At 40.5% G+C, this 17,434-nt stretch overlaps 1 protein-coding gene across 2 annotated transcripts in view; it reads left to right on the top strand.

The window, feature by feature from the left end:
• The window catches only part of ARMH4 (armadillo like helical domain containing 4), a 132,545-nt gene that overhangs the window by 62,254 nt on the left and 52,857 nt on the right, over positions 1–17,434 (top strand). Inside the window, exon 6 of one of the 2 annotated variants that reach the window (XM_078448213.2) lies at positions 1,815–2,265. The exons of the other annotated variant lie outside the window; for it this stretch is intronic. Coding sequence (XP_078304339.2) covers positions 1,815–1,834 — 20 coding nt within the window. The 3' untranslated portion in view covers positions 1,835–2,265. Of the gene's footprint in view, positions 1–1,814; positions 2,266–17,434 lie in introns of those variants that run through there. 2 annotated transcript variants of the gene reach the window in all.

Below are 17,434 nucleotides of genomic sequence, written 5' to 3'. Positions count from 1 at the left end.
CCTTCCCAAGTGCTTTCCATGCCTATGGGCATCTCTTCCATTTCCATACGCTTTGAGACCTGGAAGCGCTTTACGCTGCTTAATGATGAGGACATTCTTCAACGACAAAATGATAACATGCACTTCCTCTTACATGTTTTATATGTACCAGGTATCGGCTATGATGATAACATAGAAAACCTGATTTAATCCTCACAGTAACCCTATGAGTTAGATAGTAATATTTTCTCCATTTTACCTATGAAGAATTTGAAGATCAAGGCCATATATCCACTATGTGGCAGAGCCAGGAATTAAACCCACATCCATTTAGTTGTGAACGTGCTTTTCTTAATATATAAATCCAAATGCCCCTCACAGTTTTGTGAATCCTTTCCAGTACCATACTGGAGCTAGCTCATAAAAAGCGATTGTTCAAGTTTCAGGGATTTTGTAAGCCAATTGTTAAATCCATCCATTACTGTTATTTTTTAATTTTTTAATGTTTATTTTTGAGAGAGAGAGGCATATACAGAGTGTGAGCGGGGGAGGGGCCAAGAGAGAGGGAGACACAGAATCCGAAGCAGGCTTCAGGCTCTGAGCTGTCAGCACAGAGCCCGACACAGGGCTCGAACTCACAAACCACGAGATCGTGACCTGAGCCGAAGTTGGCCACTTAACCCACTGAGCCACCCAGGTACCCCTAAACCAATCCATTATTAAAAATCAAATTATATAAACTTACATAAGTTGTAGTAAAATGTAGGTAAACATACGGAAAACTCTTCGCTTCCTAATTATTTTACTACATTTTCTGTCTGCGCTCTTGAGGTTATTTCCATCTCTTTGGTGGAAATACTATGTAATAGTGTGCTGCTGTTCATCTTTTTTCCAATTTACATTCAGTGATGTCCTATTGGTAGCTTGAAATTGGCTATGGTCGGGGTGCCTGGGTGGCTCAGTTGGTTAAGCGTCCGACTTCGGCTAGGTCATAATCTCACAGTTTGTGAGTTCGAGCCCCATGTCGGGCTCTGTGCTGGCAGCTCAGAGCCTGGAGCCTGCTTTGGATTCTGTGTCTCCCTCTCTCTCTGTTTCTCCCCCACTCTCACTCTGTCTGTCTGTCCCTCTCTCAAAAATAAATAGATTAAAAAAATAAAAAAAAAAAGAAATTGGCTATAATGAATATTTATATCACAGAAGTGAGTAAGTGTTACAAATCGAGGCTTGATTTACTGTTCACTGTTTAGAACGAAAAGTGATGGAGAAAATGTTAATAATGCAGATTGCACTTTAAAAAGTGTGTTGAATCTAGTGTCAGAGCTGAGGGTAGCTTCAGCTCAGTAAATATAATTTGTACCAGGGTGAGGAATAGTTGAGCAGTAGATCCCACATCAGACTTAATGGCAGTAAATTCATTGTGAGAAGAGTTAGTGGAAGGGGATGCAACTTCCCGTGTCATCCCAGAGATGAATTACCTTAGGCCGGTTGCAGGTAGACTAATTTGGCAAAAACCAATGAAAGCATTCTTTGAGAACCAACTGGCTGTGTAGCATTTACCCTAAAGAACATTATATCTGTTTTTGTTACTTGCACATGGTGTGCTGTGCATCCTTTCTATCAGTAAAATTTATAATAAACACACACATGCCTTTTCTCAGGAGAGCTCGTTGTTAGGCATCAACCAGATGTCACTGCCACCTTCACATCTCTGGTCTGCAGTGGAAATGAAGAACTTGTACAACCATGCCACTATGTTGTTCTTCCACAATTTTCTGTTCTCTGGAACAGAATAATCTGTGATTCATTGGTCTTTTCCTATGGGTTTTATTTTCCAGGTTTCCTCCGAGCAGCATGAAATCAGGCAGAAACCTCTCTTTACTGGAGGTGTGCAGAACTAGGCACGTGATAGTGTTCTAGAAAGAAGATTACTCGTGCTGGGTGGGAGACCTGCCTCACTGGGGACCTGGAATGAGCATGAGCTGGCAATCAGGAGACCTGGCTTCCTGCAGAAGGTTGTCCCCATGAGTTATCTTAAGCAAAAACTGGTGCAGCCATTCTGGAGAACAGTGTGGAGCTTCCTCAAAAAGTTAAAAACAGAACTACCCTACGACCCAGCAATTGCACTCTTACGTATTTACCCAGAGGATACAAAAACACATATTTGAAGTTGTACATGCGCTCTAACATTTATAGCAGCGTTACTAACAATAGCCAAACTATGAGTCCATTGGAGTCAAATGTCCGTTGACAAATGAAAAGTTATTTTATTCTTTTTTTTTTAAGTTTATGAATTTATTTTGAAAGAAAGAGAGCACAAGCAGGGGAGGGGCAGAAAGAGAGAGGGAGAGAGATAATCCTAAGGGGGTTCTGCACTGTCAGGTGTGGGGCTCAATCTCACCAACCCTGAGATCATGACCTGAGCCAAAACCAAGAGTTGGATGCTTAACTGACTGAGCCACCCAGGCGCCCCGAAAAGTTATTTCACTCTTCAGCAAAAGTTTGAGTTAAGGTGAATTTGACATTTCTTTGTAAGTTTAAACTCTGCATTTCAATGGCTGCTTCTTGAACTTAGGCTGTTAAGTATTGGACTTCTTGGTTTATCAAGAGACATGCAAATATAGTAGAATTTCCTCAGTGATTCACTTTAGAGATTTAAGAAGTAATAGTTCTGTAAATTTGTGTGATCCTCTTATAGTTTACTAAATATTTTAACACATATTACCTTGTTTGTCCAAACAGTGAGATAAATGGGGAGCTATTAACACCCCCATTTTACTGCCGGGAAAGAAGGGGCTCAGGGTAGTTCATAACTTGTTCCTAGTGCATAGGTACTTGGCAGAGAAGCTAGGTCTGGGGCTGCCACGTCATTTTCTCCATCTCCAATGTCCTTTCCCTTCCATCTGCTTAAACATAAAATTCCATTGAACCTGTAATGAGCATGTCTTGATATGTTTTCTAAGCACAAGTTGAAAAAAAAGTGTTTAAAGATAAATTATAGCTTTTAACGTTTTTCTAAAGACATCCATAAATCCAGGCTTTCTTTTATTTTTAAGTTTATTTATTTATTTTGAAAGGGAGAGCGTGAGCAGGGGAAGGACAGAGAGAAAGAGGGAGAGAGAATCCTAAGCAGAGCCCCATGTGAAGCTCAATCCCATGAACCGTGAGATCATGACCTGAGCAGAAATCAAGAGTCAGACGCTCAACTGATTGAGACACCCAGGTGCCCCTAAATCCATCCTTTCTGAGATCAAGCAAAGAGGTGAAGAGGATGTAACAGTGGGTTGCTTGCTAGAATGATAATCACTTTAGACCTCGAAGGCATTGAGTTGCGTGAATGTGCACACACCAGAGTGGGTGTCAGTTGACAGAATGACCTGATGAGGGGACAGCTGCTCAGGGAGGGTGTTATTTGACATTTTATTTTATTTCACGCAAGAAACATAGTCCTGTGTAAAATCTGGGGTTCTGTAAGCATTTTGATTGTATGAGTTGGGGTATGTTTGTCTATAATCATAGGCAATGCCCGCCTCTAATATTTTTTTTTACACTTTTTATTTTTTTACACTTTTTATAGCAGATTGGCTTTAGTGATGAGGCTAACACAGAGTGACTTCTTTTTTAAAAATATTTATTTATTTTTGAGAGAGAAAGAGACAGACTGCAAGTGGGGGAGGTCAGCAGAGAGACAGGGAGACACAGAATCCAAAGCAGGCTCTAGGCTCTGAGTCAGCACAGAACCTGACGCGGGGCTCGAACTCACGAACCATGAGATCATGACCTGAGCCGAAGTCTGATGCTTAACCGACTGAGCCACCCAGGAGACCCTGCAGAGTGACTAATTTTTTTATTTTTTTATTTTTTTTTTTAACGTTTATTTACTTTTGAGACAGAGAGAGACAGAGCATGAACAGGGGAGGGTCAGAGAGAGAGGGAGACATAGAATCTGAAACAGGCTCCAGGCTCTGAGCTGTCAGCACAGAGCCCGACGCGGGGCTTGAACTCACGGACCGTGAGATCATGACCTGAGCTGAAGTTGGACGCTTAACCGACCAAGCCACCCAGGCGCCCCCAGAGTGACTTCTTAAGTGAACAATGGCACTGGAAAAATAACAGCGTTAAATTATTTTTGCAACATGACATAAGGATGTTTCTTATACTCTTTTAGGTTTCCTGATTTTTTTTTCCTCCCTACTCATTTAGTTTGGAGTTGCCATATTTTTATGGGCCAGATTCCCAAAGAGGTGGCAATTTTTCAAGGCCAAATGTAGATATAGAGGTGGTATTCAGATAAAGAGGAGTTTATACTAGCAATGCATTTCCTCTAGCAAGGGATTTCTGCAATAATCATCCCCCTTCATCATTCAGCAAGGTTCCAGTGAGAGGCACTATAGCCAAGAGTTGGGATTAAGGGCTCTGTCCCTGATTTGCTCTGGGATATGTTAATGAATATACACTCAAGTTTCCTGTTTGTAAAGTGGAGATAACAGTCTGTAAGACTCATTATGCAGGATGATAGGGTGACACCTGGACGCCTGGGGTCTTCTCTCAGGCACCACCTGCAATCAGCAAGTGGAAAGATGGATCTTCCTGCATCTCAGCAGTAGATGTCGCTGCAGTCAACTAAAACTACAGGAAAGCTCTGGCCGAAGGGATTCTAGTAGAGGAAAAAGGAAAGGAACACTAATCGCCCTTAAAATTAACAGAGCATCTAGCATTCTTTCTCACCCCAAACTCAAATCCTTTGCAATATACTACTGTTCATTATTTTTAACAGCCCAATAATGCTCAGGTCTTTTCAGAAAAAAGATGATTCAGAAAACCATTTCATTCCATCTTTCACTTATTTACCAATTAATTCATTCAAGAAGTACTTCCTAGGCCCCTACAATGTGTGAGGCTCTGGGCTTACAATGATGAACATAAAGCCCGACAATCTGGCTTTATGGAGCTTCCTGCCTGGTGGGAAAGATAGGCAATCAAGGAGGTGATACACGGGGTGCCTGGGTGGCTCAGTCAGTTGAGTGTCTGACTTTGGCTCGGGTCATGATCTCACGGTTTGTGGGTTTGAGCCCTGTGTCGGGCTCTGTGCTAACAGCTCAGAGCCTGGAGCCTATTTCAGGTTCTGTGTCTTCCTCTCTCTCTGCGCCCCTGCCCCCACTCACACTCTGTCTCTCTCTCCTTCAAAAATAAATAAACGTTAAAAAAAATTAAAAGAGGTGATACTAAAAAAATGAGAAGTAATTATAGTACAGAGAGATTAACGTAATCATAGGACATGTGCTAGATGAAAAGAAGCAGATGACAAGGGGACTTGGCTGAGTTTAGGGGTCAGGGATGGTCCTGGGATAAAATGGTGTTTCAGAAGATGCTCATATCATGCATCAAGGCACCAATTAGAAAGCCAGCATCTGGCATGGATTCTCATTCTGGTTCATTTTACTTCCTTTGTCACCAGCACCATCTGAAATGCATAAAAATTGCCTGCCTTCCTAATTTTACTTAGGTAATTTGGAAGGTCTAAAAAATTAACCATGATTTGTATTACTGCCATGACCTCTCCACCGAGATATTAAAAACTGCTTCATGTCTTTTATATGTCAGACAGTTTGACAGATAGTCTTGATTATTAGTGTATGATATATGGAAGTTAAAACTGAATGTTGAAGCAGTCTGTCTTCCCTTGTTTCTATATTAATTCCTCACTGGGGTGTTTGGATTAAACAAAAGCTTCATGTCCCATCAGGATGTTGAAGTTAGCCTAAAACACAACTGTGGGCCCAACTTTGGTTATGCTCACATGACCTGCCTAGAGGGAGGGGCTGGACATGCATTAGAACTTGGACATTTTTTTTGTTTTCTTTTTAAAAAAAATTTTTTTTTAACGTTTTTTTTGAGACAGAGAGAGACAGAGCATGAACGGGGGAGGGTCAGAGAGAGGGAGACACAGAATCTGAAACAGGCTCCAGGCTCTGAGCTGTCAGCACAGAGCCCAACGCAGGGCTTGAACTCACGGACCGCGAGATCATGACCTGAGCCGAAGTCGGCGGCTTAACCGACTGAGCCACCCAGGCGCCCCAGAACTTGGACATTTTAAGCAGATAGTAAAAAAAGAAATATTGATAAGAAACATGAAGTTATTCTGTTTAGTAGTTGCTATATCTCTAGCAACTTACGAGTTATATTTTGAAAGCCTAAATTCAATTTATTGCATCCCAAATATTGACTTTTGGATGAATAAAAACAAGTTAGCAAATCTGAATGCCTTATTTTTAGGAGAGTAAAAAATTTGTAGTGTAAAGACAGCAGAAATGTATTCTGATGGATCAGCAAAAACTTTTCTTGCCTCCTTTTCAATTAAGATTTGGCAAAACTAAGTTTGTTTTTTTAAAAACTTAACTCTGAGGTCTGCACTCAACTGCATTTAATTCATTCAAAAAACATTTACACTCAGGAAACAACAGATTTTGGTGAGGATGTGGAGAAAGAGGAACCCTCTTGCACTGTTGATGGGAATGCAAATTGGTGCAGCCTCTCTGGAAAACAGTATGGAGATTCCTCAAAAAAATTAAAAACAGAACTACCCTGTGACCCAGCAATTGCACTACTAGGTATTTACCCAAGGGATACAGGTATGCCGTTTCCAAGGGGCACATGCGCCCCAGTGTTTATAGCAGCACTGTTGACAGTAGCCAAAGAATGGAAAGAGCCCAAATGTCCATTGACTGATGAATGGATAAAGATGATGTGCAATGGAATATTACTCAGCAATCAAAAAGAATGAAATCTTGCCATTTGTAACACCATGGGTGGAACTAGAGTGTATTATGTTAAGTGAAATAAGTCAGTCAGAGAAAGACAAATATCGTATGATTTCACTCCTGTGTTGAACTTAAGAAACAAAACAGATGAACGTAGGGGAAGGGAAGAGAAAATGAAATAAGATAAAAACAGAGAGGGAGGAAAACCATAAGAGACTCTTAAATGCAGAGAACAAACAGGGTTGCTGGTGGGGTGTTGGATGGGGGGATGGTCTACATGGGTGATGGGCATTAAGGAGGACACTTGTTGGGAGATGAGCACTGGGTGTTATATGTAAGTGATGAATCACTAAATTCTACCCCTGTAAAAATTATACATATATGTATTAAAGTTTATTTTGAGAGAGAGAGAGAGTGCACGTGAGAGCTTGTGTGCATGAGTGCGGCGGGCGGTGGAGGGGGGGGGGCAGAAAGAGAGAGAGAGAGAGAGAGAATCCCAAGCAGGCTCCAAGCTCTCAGTGCAGAGCCCGACACAAGGCTTGATTCCACAAACCATGAGATTATGACCTGAGCTGAAATCAAAAGTGGGATGCTTAACCAACTGAGCCACCCAGGCACCCCACTTAATTCTACTCCTGAAACCAATACTCACTATATGTTAACTAACATGAATTTAAATTAAAAAAAATTGTTACATTACAAAAACCAGGGCCTCAGGCTTAGTATGACTCCATCTGTTGATCTTTCCCACTATTTTCCTTAGAATAAAGACAATAAATGTTCCAGGGTACCAGGTTACAAAATAAATTGGTAAGAGCTGAATGTTCAGAACAGCAGAAGGCCTAGCTGTATATGATTTTGCTTAATTTGCAAACATGTCTTCTCTTCCATTTCCATGCTCAAGAAGTTCAAGTATTTGATGCTGTCTTGATTTATATAAAGAAACATTAAATTATCATGGGAGGAGCCCTGGGGAAACTTCTTGTGTTGCTCTGTTCTTCTAACGTATAGTGTGGTCTTTGGCAGCTCTTTTGATTGCTCTCAGCTGTGTTTTTTTCATTTACATAAAGGGGCTTTGGATGGATCTGAGGTCACTGTGTAGAAGCCCCTTTAATTTTCCTTTGTGCTCCCTTCTTTTTGACTCAAAAAAAAGAGGCAACCCACCCCCTGCCCAAGTCTACCCCTTCCAGCTGTGATCTGGATCCTGTCAACTTCTGCCTCCCCTTTGAGCTGATAGGGGTTCTGAGCCATTTGGGAACGCTCTTTGTTAAGTTATAAACCAGAGTATCATCTTGAATTCTTCTCTATTCACTCAATTCCCACATCCAGTCAGCAGCAGAGTCCCATTAATTCTGTCTCCTAAGTTGCTGGTGAACTCACCCTTGCTGGCCATAGTGCCTTCCTTTGGCCAGCATTGTCTTTTGCCCAGACTATTGCAGGAGCCTCTTTACCCATCTTTATTGTGGTGTCTTCCACCTTCCAGTTCATTCTCTGCACTGTTTCAGTGATACTTTTCTGAAACACAAATCTGATTGTCTGTTGAGCAGCAACTACCCACTGAACAAATATTTATATTGTGAAAGGGTGTTATGCCAGGTTCTAAGAGACCATCAAATTGAATAAGACAGCACAGTCCTATTTATTTATTTACTTATAGCTAGAGCAGGGGAGAGGGTCAGAAGGAGAGAGAGAGAGAGTCTTAAGCAGGCTCCTCACTCAGCACAGAGCCCGATGCGTGGCTTGATCCCACAATCCTGGGGTCATGGATTTGAACTGAAATAAGGAGTCAAACACTTAACTGACTGAGTCACCCAGGTGCCCAGCACAGTCCTGTTTAAATGAAAACCTTGTGTTGGCTACCTCATTTACCTATGGGACACATTGAGTTTCCTTTGTATGGCCTCTGAGGCTGTGCACATTTTGGCTTTAAATCTGCCTTCTTAGAAACTTCTCTTCTGCTATGTTGCTTCTTGATATGTGTGCACTTCAACTTCACATTCTTGCCACACTGAACTCCTCTTATCCTGAGCATGCAATGTTCTTCATGTTTCTAAGATTTTGCATACCAAGGTCTCTGTCTGGAATTCCTTTTCCTGCTTCTCTCGTGTCCGTCTGTGGAATGCCTACTCAGTCTGTAATACCTGATGCAAATGTCATCTCACTTGGGAGAATTCTTGTGAATTGATTACTTCCTTGTTTCTACTTCTACAGACCTTTGCTGACAGTGTTATATTGTATTTGTTAATGTCTGCCTTCTTCATAAGATTGTGAGCTACTTGAAGACAGGGAATCAAGCTTTATTCACTGTTGTATTCCCTGCACCCTATCTTAGTGTATAACACGTTTCAGTGGCTCCACATCCAATTATTGGTTGACTAAAATAATTGAGTGAATGCCTTTGCATACACACGTGGGTAGGAGAGGTTACTGCAAGCATTTCTCATCTCAGTGGAAATGTGAGTAACTGTGGAAAGAAGAAACTTAGAAGTTACAACTGGCTGTTGATCTTCTAGGTAAGGTTCTTTTTTTAAAGTTTGTTTTTTTATTTTGAGAGAGAGAGAGTGTGAATGGCGGAGGGGTAGAGAGAAAGAGGGGGAGAGAGAGAGAGAGAGAGAGAGAGAGAGAGAGAGAGGATCCCAAGCAAGCTCTGCACTGTCAGTTCAGAGCCTGACGTGGGGCTTGAACTTACGAAACCATGAGATCATGACCTGGGCCGAAATCAAGAGTCAGATGCTTAACTGATTGAGCCACTCAGGCACCCCTAGGTAAGGTTCTGACATCTGCAGATGGCCAGGGGATCTTTGGACTCGATCTTTAGAGTCCTCTTTAAGCTGTTAGAGTTGATGACTTTATTTTGGCTCTATCACTTCAAATCCAAGAGTCAAAACACTTTCCTTGTAATACTTTTGCCTGCTGACTGAGAAACAAGGGTAATTTGCTCAACGTAAGCTGTCACTATCTCTTTTCTTAGATCTCTGAAATCTACCTTGTGTCCTTTAGTGACAAAACATTAGGCTCATTCCCAAATGAATTGGTTGTCAGGTTGTCATCATGAAGGCTAGTGAAATGTCTCAGTTTCAGCTGAGCAAGGCAAATATGATGCTGTCTTATCATGACAGGCATGATGATGGGATGTTCCAAAAGCGAAGAACATCTTTCAAGGCTACAACACTTCATGTGTAGGCAATTACTCTAGTCAGTGAATAGTGATCAATATGTAAAGCTTAAGGCGGGAACATTAATACTTCCTTTAATGCAAAAGCATCAGCAACTAAAGGGATTTTTTTGAGGAGGTTAGGGACTGAATCCACCACATCATTTCCAAATGTGGAAAGTTGATTTTTATAGTCAATATGCAGACATATCCATTAAGGGATGTGAATAATAAAAAAGAACTAAAAGCTTTTTGAAGGTCCCTTTTCAGCATCTGCTCGTCTTATATTCTTGCTTCCTGTTAGTCCTTTAGCACCTATGTCACATCCATTATCATCCTGAAAAGAAAAATCATTCAGGCCACTTCAATGTTTCAATGACATATAGTCCATTAGAATTCAGAAAAAGCCAGCACTTTCCAAAGAGAAATATGACACTCTCTTTCACTTATTCTTTCTCTCTTTTTTTTTCTTGAAGTGAAATTTCAGCTTCTCTTGGGATTTCTTATTTTATATATTCATAAGGTGATTATTTTAGCAGAAAAGGACCTGTCACTCCTAAAACCACCTGCTTGGTTGGCTAATGGGAGTAAGGCAGGAGTTAATATTAGCCCATTTCCCCATTTTTGTTTGTTTATTCTGATTATGAAGCAGTAGATGCTCAAAGCAAAAATTTTGGGTAAAATATATAACCTTGGCATTATGCCCAGAAACAGCTGGGTTAGGCTTCTGGCTCTGCCCACCACCTGAAAGAACACTGATTTACAACAGATCACAAAATCGCTCAGAGGCCAGGGGGGTGGTGCAAGTGTTTTGCTACCATTTCCCTCTGGTGGCCTTTCAGGCTGTGCTGACTTTCCTTATATGAGTGGTCAGAAGTCCCTCTTTCTTGGTCTCCTTTCTTATTCTTCTTTATCACTCTCCTACTGGGGCTTCAGCTTCACCCTGTGGTTTTGATTGGACGCTCCATAATCAAAGACTTTTCAGACTCACAGTCATCTCCCTAGTGTTTAGAACATTGCCTACCACGTAATAGGCCCTGGATGAATTTTTGTTGAATAAATGTAGTTTTCAGAGAGAAGTACTGACCTTGAAAAACAAACATCTCTATTGCCGTCATTTTCATCTCTTATTGTGTCCCATCATTTTCATCTCTTATTGTGTCGTATTGGTGCCTGAGGCCAGAGGGCCCTCTTCCTACCAGGAGAAGATGGGAAGCCACAATCTGATGAAAGGTGAAGAAATCCTTTTATGTCACTTTTTAAGTGTTTGAAGAAGATGGGAAAACTCACCCATGATTCCTCTACTCAGAGGAAGTAAATTGTCTTCCAGTCCAGTAATTATCTATTATCTTCCAGTCCACGCATTTTTTCCATAGTTGACATTATAATTTTTCCACTTTATATCCATGCATTCTAAGTTACATTATAGGTTCATCAAGTAAAATATATCTGCTGAAATTAGTAGTTGCTGTGTTTATTTTATTTGTGATAGTGTTTTCCTTTGAGTCTAGTGATTTTTTTTGCATTTGAATGCTTCCAAAATCATGCATAAGTCTTACAGTCAATGTGTATCTTGAATGTCAATGGTAAGTCTTATCATCAGTGACCTTTTAGGATCCTTGAACATAGTGTCTAGAAGTAGTATGTGTAGTAAGTTGCTTTTGGTTTTTTCCTTTTGGAAAAGTGACCAGACTGAACTTTTATGTTTCAAAATTATTTCTCTGAACCCTTCAAAGCCTTCTTAGTTCCTACTTATCTCTAGTTACTCTTTTTTCCTTTGTATCAAAAAAATTTTGCTTTATTGTGGTAAAATTCACATAGCATAGAATAACTACTAACCATTTTAAAGTGTACAATTCAGTGGCATTTAATACATTCACAATGTTACATAACCATTACCTCTCTTTACTTCCAAGACATTTTCATCACCCCAAAAGGAAACCCTGTACCCATTAGGCAGCTACTCCCCCATTTCTCTCTTCTCCTAGCCCTGGCAACCTCTAGGTTGCTTTCTATCTCTATTAGATTTATCTATTTTGTATTCCCTATTTACTCTAGAAGGCAACTATGAAGAACAGGATTAGGTTTGTCATCTGGTGTGTAGAGGCACAGGATGCATGGGCATGACTGTGGCACATTATAACGTGTATACAGACCAAGATATTAGTATCAGGATTGACCACAAAATGTGCATGTTGTTGACAGTTGTTGAATTATACTGGAATTTCTGAAGATCAGTGGGCATTTTTGTGAAATAAATAAACAAGGCTACAAGCAAGCAAGGCTATGGAGATGAGGTAACGTTAGGAGGAAGGCACAGCTTAGCTGGGTTCTCTGCTGTAGGATCTCCACTGTAAGGTGTCAGCTGAGACTGGCCTCATCCCAAGGTCTGACCGGAGAAAGATCTGCCTCCAAGCTTACATGGTGGTTGGCAGAATTCAATTTCTTATGAGTGGTAGGACTGAGGACTTGGGTTTTTGTTGGCTGGAGACTGGAGGCTTACCCTCAGTTTCTTGCCATGTGGGCCTTCCCACAGGGCAGCTCACAACATAGCAGCTTGCCTTAAGAAAGCTAACAAGAAAGAAAGTCTGCTGGTAAGGCAGACATTCAAGTCTTATGTAACATAATCATAGAAGTGACATCCCATCACCTTTACCATATTCCGTTGGTTAAAAGCAAATCATGGTTTCTGCCCACACTCAGATGGAGTATCAGGACACTCAAGGACATGAGTATTAGAAAGTGGGGATAACATGGAAGCATATTGCTATATAAATGGGTCATCCAGTCACTCACATCTATCGGCAGAGCTGGTTTCTACCCATCCTCTCTTGAAGAGTAAATTAGGTAAGGAAATGGGTTATTTGAAAGGACAGTGTGGGCACGAGAGGAAGCTCTGTGAGAGTATGCTGTGTATTTGCAGTGGTGCATAGAAATCACAATGACTCACCATTTGTATAGATCTTTCAAGGGGAACTGGAAAAAATAAGTCCCCGGAGAAGGTCTTAAATGATGGTGATGTCTGCTGGGCTCAGCTGGATGTCTGATTTGAGTCTTGAGGCTTGAGGGGACAGAATGGCTTCAATCACACAATAAGGCAATGCAGGTAGATTCTCAGAAACCAATGGCATTGTTTGCTAAAAAGTTATCCTCCAAGGTCCAGTGTCAGCCAGACTTATTCTGAAGAAATTCTGAAACCATCTAAAGGGCTCTATTTTGATGCAGAAAGATTAAACTGTACTTTGCCTGGCAGTGTACTTTTTGCGAAATGTTTTTTGATCTAAATGGAATTACCCTGCTTGATCAATAATACCGGGTGTTTGACTTTGCTCTGAACTGCTCTAGAATCTTTAAAAAAAAGCAATGACACCTAATACAATATCACATACATGGCAAGCACTAAATAAGAATTTACTAAATTAACAAAGGAATTATGAAGAATATTTTATACACTCTGGTGGCATTATAGGAAAGAAGTCTTTCAAAAAGTTTTGAGTAATAATTGACATTATTGAAAAAAAATATTGTGCTTATTTAAGAGCACTCTTGTTCCCTGATAATGTTGATGTCTTCTGCTCCAGCAGGGAGGTATTATTTTTTACTTTGAATACCGCAGTGAATACAGTGGTTGCCAATCTCAAGAGCAAAAGTAGTGAGAATCACAAATGTCTCACAGCTTTAGACATCGTTTGACAGCTCCTACCTGCTCCTTCTTTATAGTGTATACTTTAAAATTTTTATTTATTTTGAGAGAGAGAGACAGAGAAAGAGCAGAGGAGGGGCAGAGAGAGAGGGAGAGAGAGAATCCCAAGCAGGCTCCATGCTCAGCAGAGAGCCTGACAAGGGGCTCAATCCCATGAACTGTGAGATCATGACCTGAGCCAAGAGTCACACATTAAACTGACTGAGCCACCCAGGTTCCCCCCCAAAGGTATTTTTAATCAGAATTTTTGCTAAATTTCCATGCTTATGATGCTATGACAAACTAATCAGGAAGGAACAGATAATAATTAAACACTTTGGGAAAAAGTAATGAACGCATAAATGTTATAAGTGGTAATTTCTTTAACATGAAAACTAATACTCTGCTGGAATTATTTAAGTAAAATTTTAATGCCAATGTTTTAGGTATCAACCTATTATTGATATTTTAAGTCTAGCTAATTCTTAGTTTAAAGTAGTGGATTATCTGCACTGATAATTTACTCCCAGATTGGTTTTTGTTGCTAATCTAACTTTTTAAATTTTAGTTTATTTTGAGAGAGACAGAGATAGCACAAGTGAGAGAGGAGCAGAGCCAGAGGGAGAGAGAGAATCCCAAGCAGTCTCTGTGCTCTGAGTGCAGAGACTGACATGGGGCCCCAAGTCACCAAACAGTGAGATTATGAACTGAACCCAAATCAAGAGTCAGATGTTTAACCAACTGAGCCACCCAGGCACCCCGGTCTAACTATTTTTTAAATGTTTATTTATTTTTGGTTGGGGGGAGGGGCAGAGAGAGAGAGGAAGACAGGCTCCAAAGTGGGCTCTGTGCTGACAGCAGAGAGCCTGATGCAGGGCTCGAACTCACGAATCATGAGATCATGACCTGAACCAAAGTCGGATGCTTGCTTAACTGACTGAGCCACCCAGGTGCTCCCAATATAGCTATTTCTAGGCTACTTTCTTGGACTGCTTCTTCCATGTGATCTAAACTGAGGGATTACAAACTATTTTTAAGAATTGTCTGAAAATTTTTCAATTAAAAAAAATGATCAAATTCTAGCCAGGTGGAAAGTTTTTGTTAGTTTTAGTGTTTACACAACTGCTTGCCTCTGTCAGTGTGTGTGATTGAGAATTAACCATGCAGCTTGACACAGGCATCGATTCTGCATTCTTATTGATCAGGGGAGACATGAGCTAGCGAAGTTGTGATAGATGGATAGTACCAGAATGTTCCCGGCAAAAGCTGTGAGACTGTGTCCTTCCCCGACTCATTAAATCAAAGCAGAATACTAAAAATGATATGCCAGGCATGGCAAGCCTTTCTTAGGATGCAGATAGTCAGATTTTCTCCTCATTTGGAAAGAACCATGACTTGACTACTGATATTTAATTAAATGCTATTTTATTTATTTAGTTTTTAAATGTTTATTTATTTTGGTAGAGAGAGAGAGTGAGCATAGTGGGGTAAGGGCAGAGAGAGAGAGAGACACAGAGAATCCCAAATGGGCTCTGCACTTTCAGCGTGGAGCCTGATGCGGGGCTCAAAATCATGAACCGTGAGATCATGACCTGAGCCGAAACCAAGAGTTGGATGCTTAACTGACTGAGCCACCCAGGTGCCCCACAAAAATGTTATTTTAAAAGAGCACATAGATTATCTTTCCCATTTTTATCTTTGAAAACCCTCCTTTTGGACTACTGGCTCTGGGGTCATGGGTTGAATTGTATCCTCCTCCCCCAGATAGATATGTTGAAGTCCTAACCCCCAAGACCTCTGAATATGACATTTGGAAATAGGGTCTTTGCAGATTTAATCAAGATGAGGTCATTAGGAAGGGCCTTTAATCCATTGTGACTGATGTCCTATTAGAAGAGGGAAATTTGGGCACAGACACATGAGGAGAAGGCCATAGAGATGAACACACACAGAGAAGGAGCCATGTGAAATTGCACTGATGCTGCCACCAGCCGGGGAACACATGGGCCTACCAGAGACTGGAAGAGGCAAGGAAGGATCCTTCTTTAGAGTCTCTGTTGGGAGCATGGCCCTTTCAACTAACTAACTTCCTTCCTTCCTTCCTTCCTTCCTTCCTTCCTTCCTTCCTTCCTTCTTTCCTTCCTTCTTTCCTTCCTTCTTCCCTTCCTTCCTTCCTTCCTTCTTTCCTTCCTTCTTTCCTTCCTTCCTTCCTTCCTTCCTTCCTTCCTTCCTTCCTTCCTTCCTTCTTTCCTTCCTTCTTTCCCAGTGTAGTTAACATACAGTGTTACATTAGTTTCAGTGTACAACATAGTGATTCAGCATTTCCGTATATTTACTTAGCGCTCATCAAGATAAGTGTACTTCCAAGCCTCACCACCTGTTTCACCCATCCCTCCACCCAACTCCCCTCTGGTCACCATCTGTTTGTTCTCTATAGTAAAGAGTCTGTTTTTTGGTTTGCCTCTCTCTCTCTGTTTTTTTTTCTTTTCTTCTTTTTTTTTTTTTTTTTGTTTCTAAAATTCCACATATGAGTGAAATCATTCAGTATTTGTCTTTCTCTGACTGTCTTATTTTGCTTAGCATTATGCTTTCTAGCTCCATCCATACATACCACATCTTTATTCATTCAGCTCTCGATAATGGACACTTGGGCTGTTGTCAATAATGTTGCTATAAACATTAGGGTGCATGTATCCCTTGGGATTAGGGTTTTCATATTCTTTGGGTAAATAGTCAGTAGTGCGATTGCGGGATCATAGGGTAGTTCTGCTTTTAATTTTTTGAGGAACCTCCATACTGTCTTCCACAGTGGCTGCACCAGTTTGCATTCCCAGCAACACAGGGGTTCCTTTTTCTCCACATCCTTGCCACCACTTGTTTCTTGAGTTTTTAATTTTAGCCATTCTGACAGGTGTAAGGTGGTATCTCATTGTGGTTTTTCTTTGCATTTCCCTGACGATGAGTGATGTTAAGCATTTTTCATGTGTCTGTTGGCCATCTGTATGTCTTCTTTTGAGAAATGTCTGTTTATGGCTTCTGCCCATTTTTTAACTAGATTATTTGTTTTTGGGTGTTGAGTTTGATTAAGTTCTTAATAGATATTAGATACTAACCTTTTATTGGATATGTCTTTTGCAAATATCTTCTCCCATTCAGTAGGTTGTCTTTTAGTTTTGTCGGTTGTTTCATTTGCTGTGCAGAAGCTTTTTATTTTGGTGTAGTCCTGATAGTTTATTCTGCTGTTGTTTCCCTTGACTCAGAAGACAAGAAAGATGTTGCTTTATGTCTAGAAACAGATGCTATGTATCTAGAAAGATGTTGCTATGACCAATGAAATGGTCCAATGAATTTACTACTTGTGTTCTCTTCTAGGATTTTTATGGTTTCACATCTCATATTTAGGTCCTTATTCCATTTTGAGTTTATTTTTGAGCATGGTGTAAGACAGTGGTCCATTTCATTCTTTTGCATGTAGCCGTCCAATTTCCCCAACACCATTTGTTGAAGACACTGTCTTTTTCCCATTGCATATTCTTTGCTGCTTTGTTGAAGATTAATTGACCATATAATTGTGGGTTTATTTCTGAGCTTTCTATTGTTTCCGTGGATATATGTATCTATTTTTGTTCCAGGACCATACTGTTTTGATTACTACAGCTTTGTAATATAACTTGAAGTCTGGAATTGTGATACCTCCAGTTTTGTTTTTCTTTTTCAAGGTTGCTTTGGCTATTTGAGGTCTTTTGTGGTTCCATACAAATTTTAGGACTGTTTGCTCTAGTTCTGTGAAAAATGCTATTGGTATGTTGATAAGGATTGCATTAAATCTATAGATTGCTTTGGGTAGTATAGACATTTTAG

The sequence above is a fragment of the Panthera onca genome, chromosome B3 (assembly GCF_046562875.1).
Source record: "Panthera onca isolate mPanOnc1 chromosome B3, mPanOnc1 haplotype 2, whole genome shotgun sequence".
NCBI classification, from domain to species: Eukaryota; Metazoa; Chordata; class Mammalia; order Carnivora; family Felidae; genus Panthera; species Panthera onca.
This window is presented reverse-complemented; position numbering and strand designations above follow the sequence as displayed.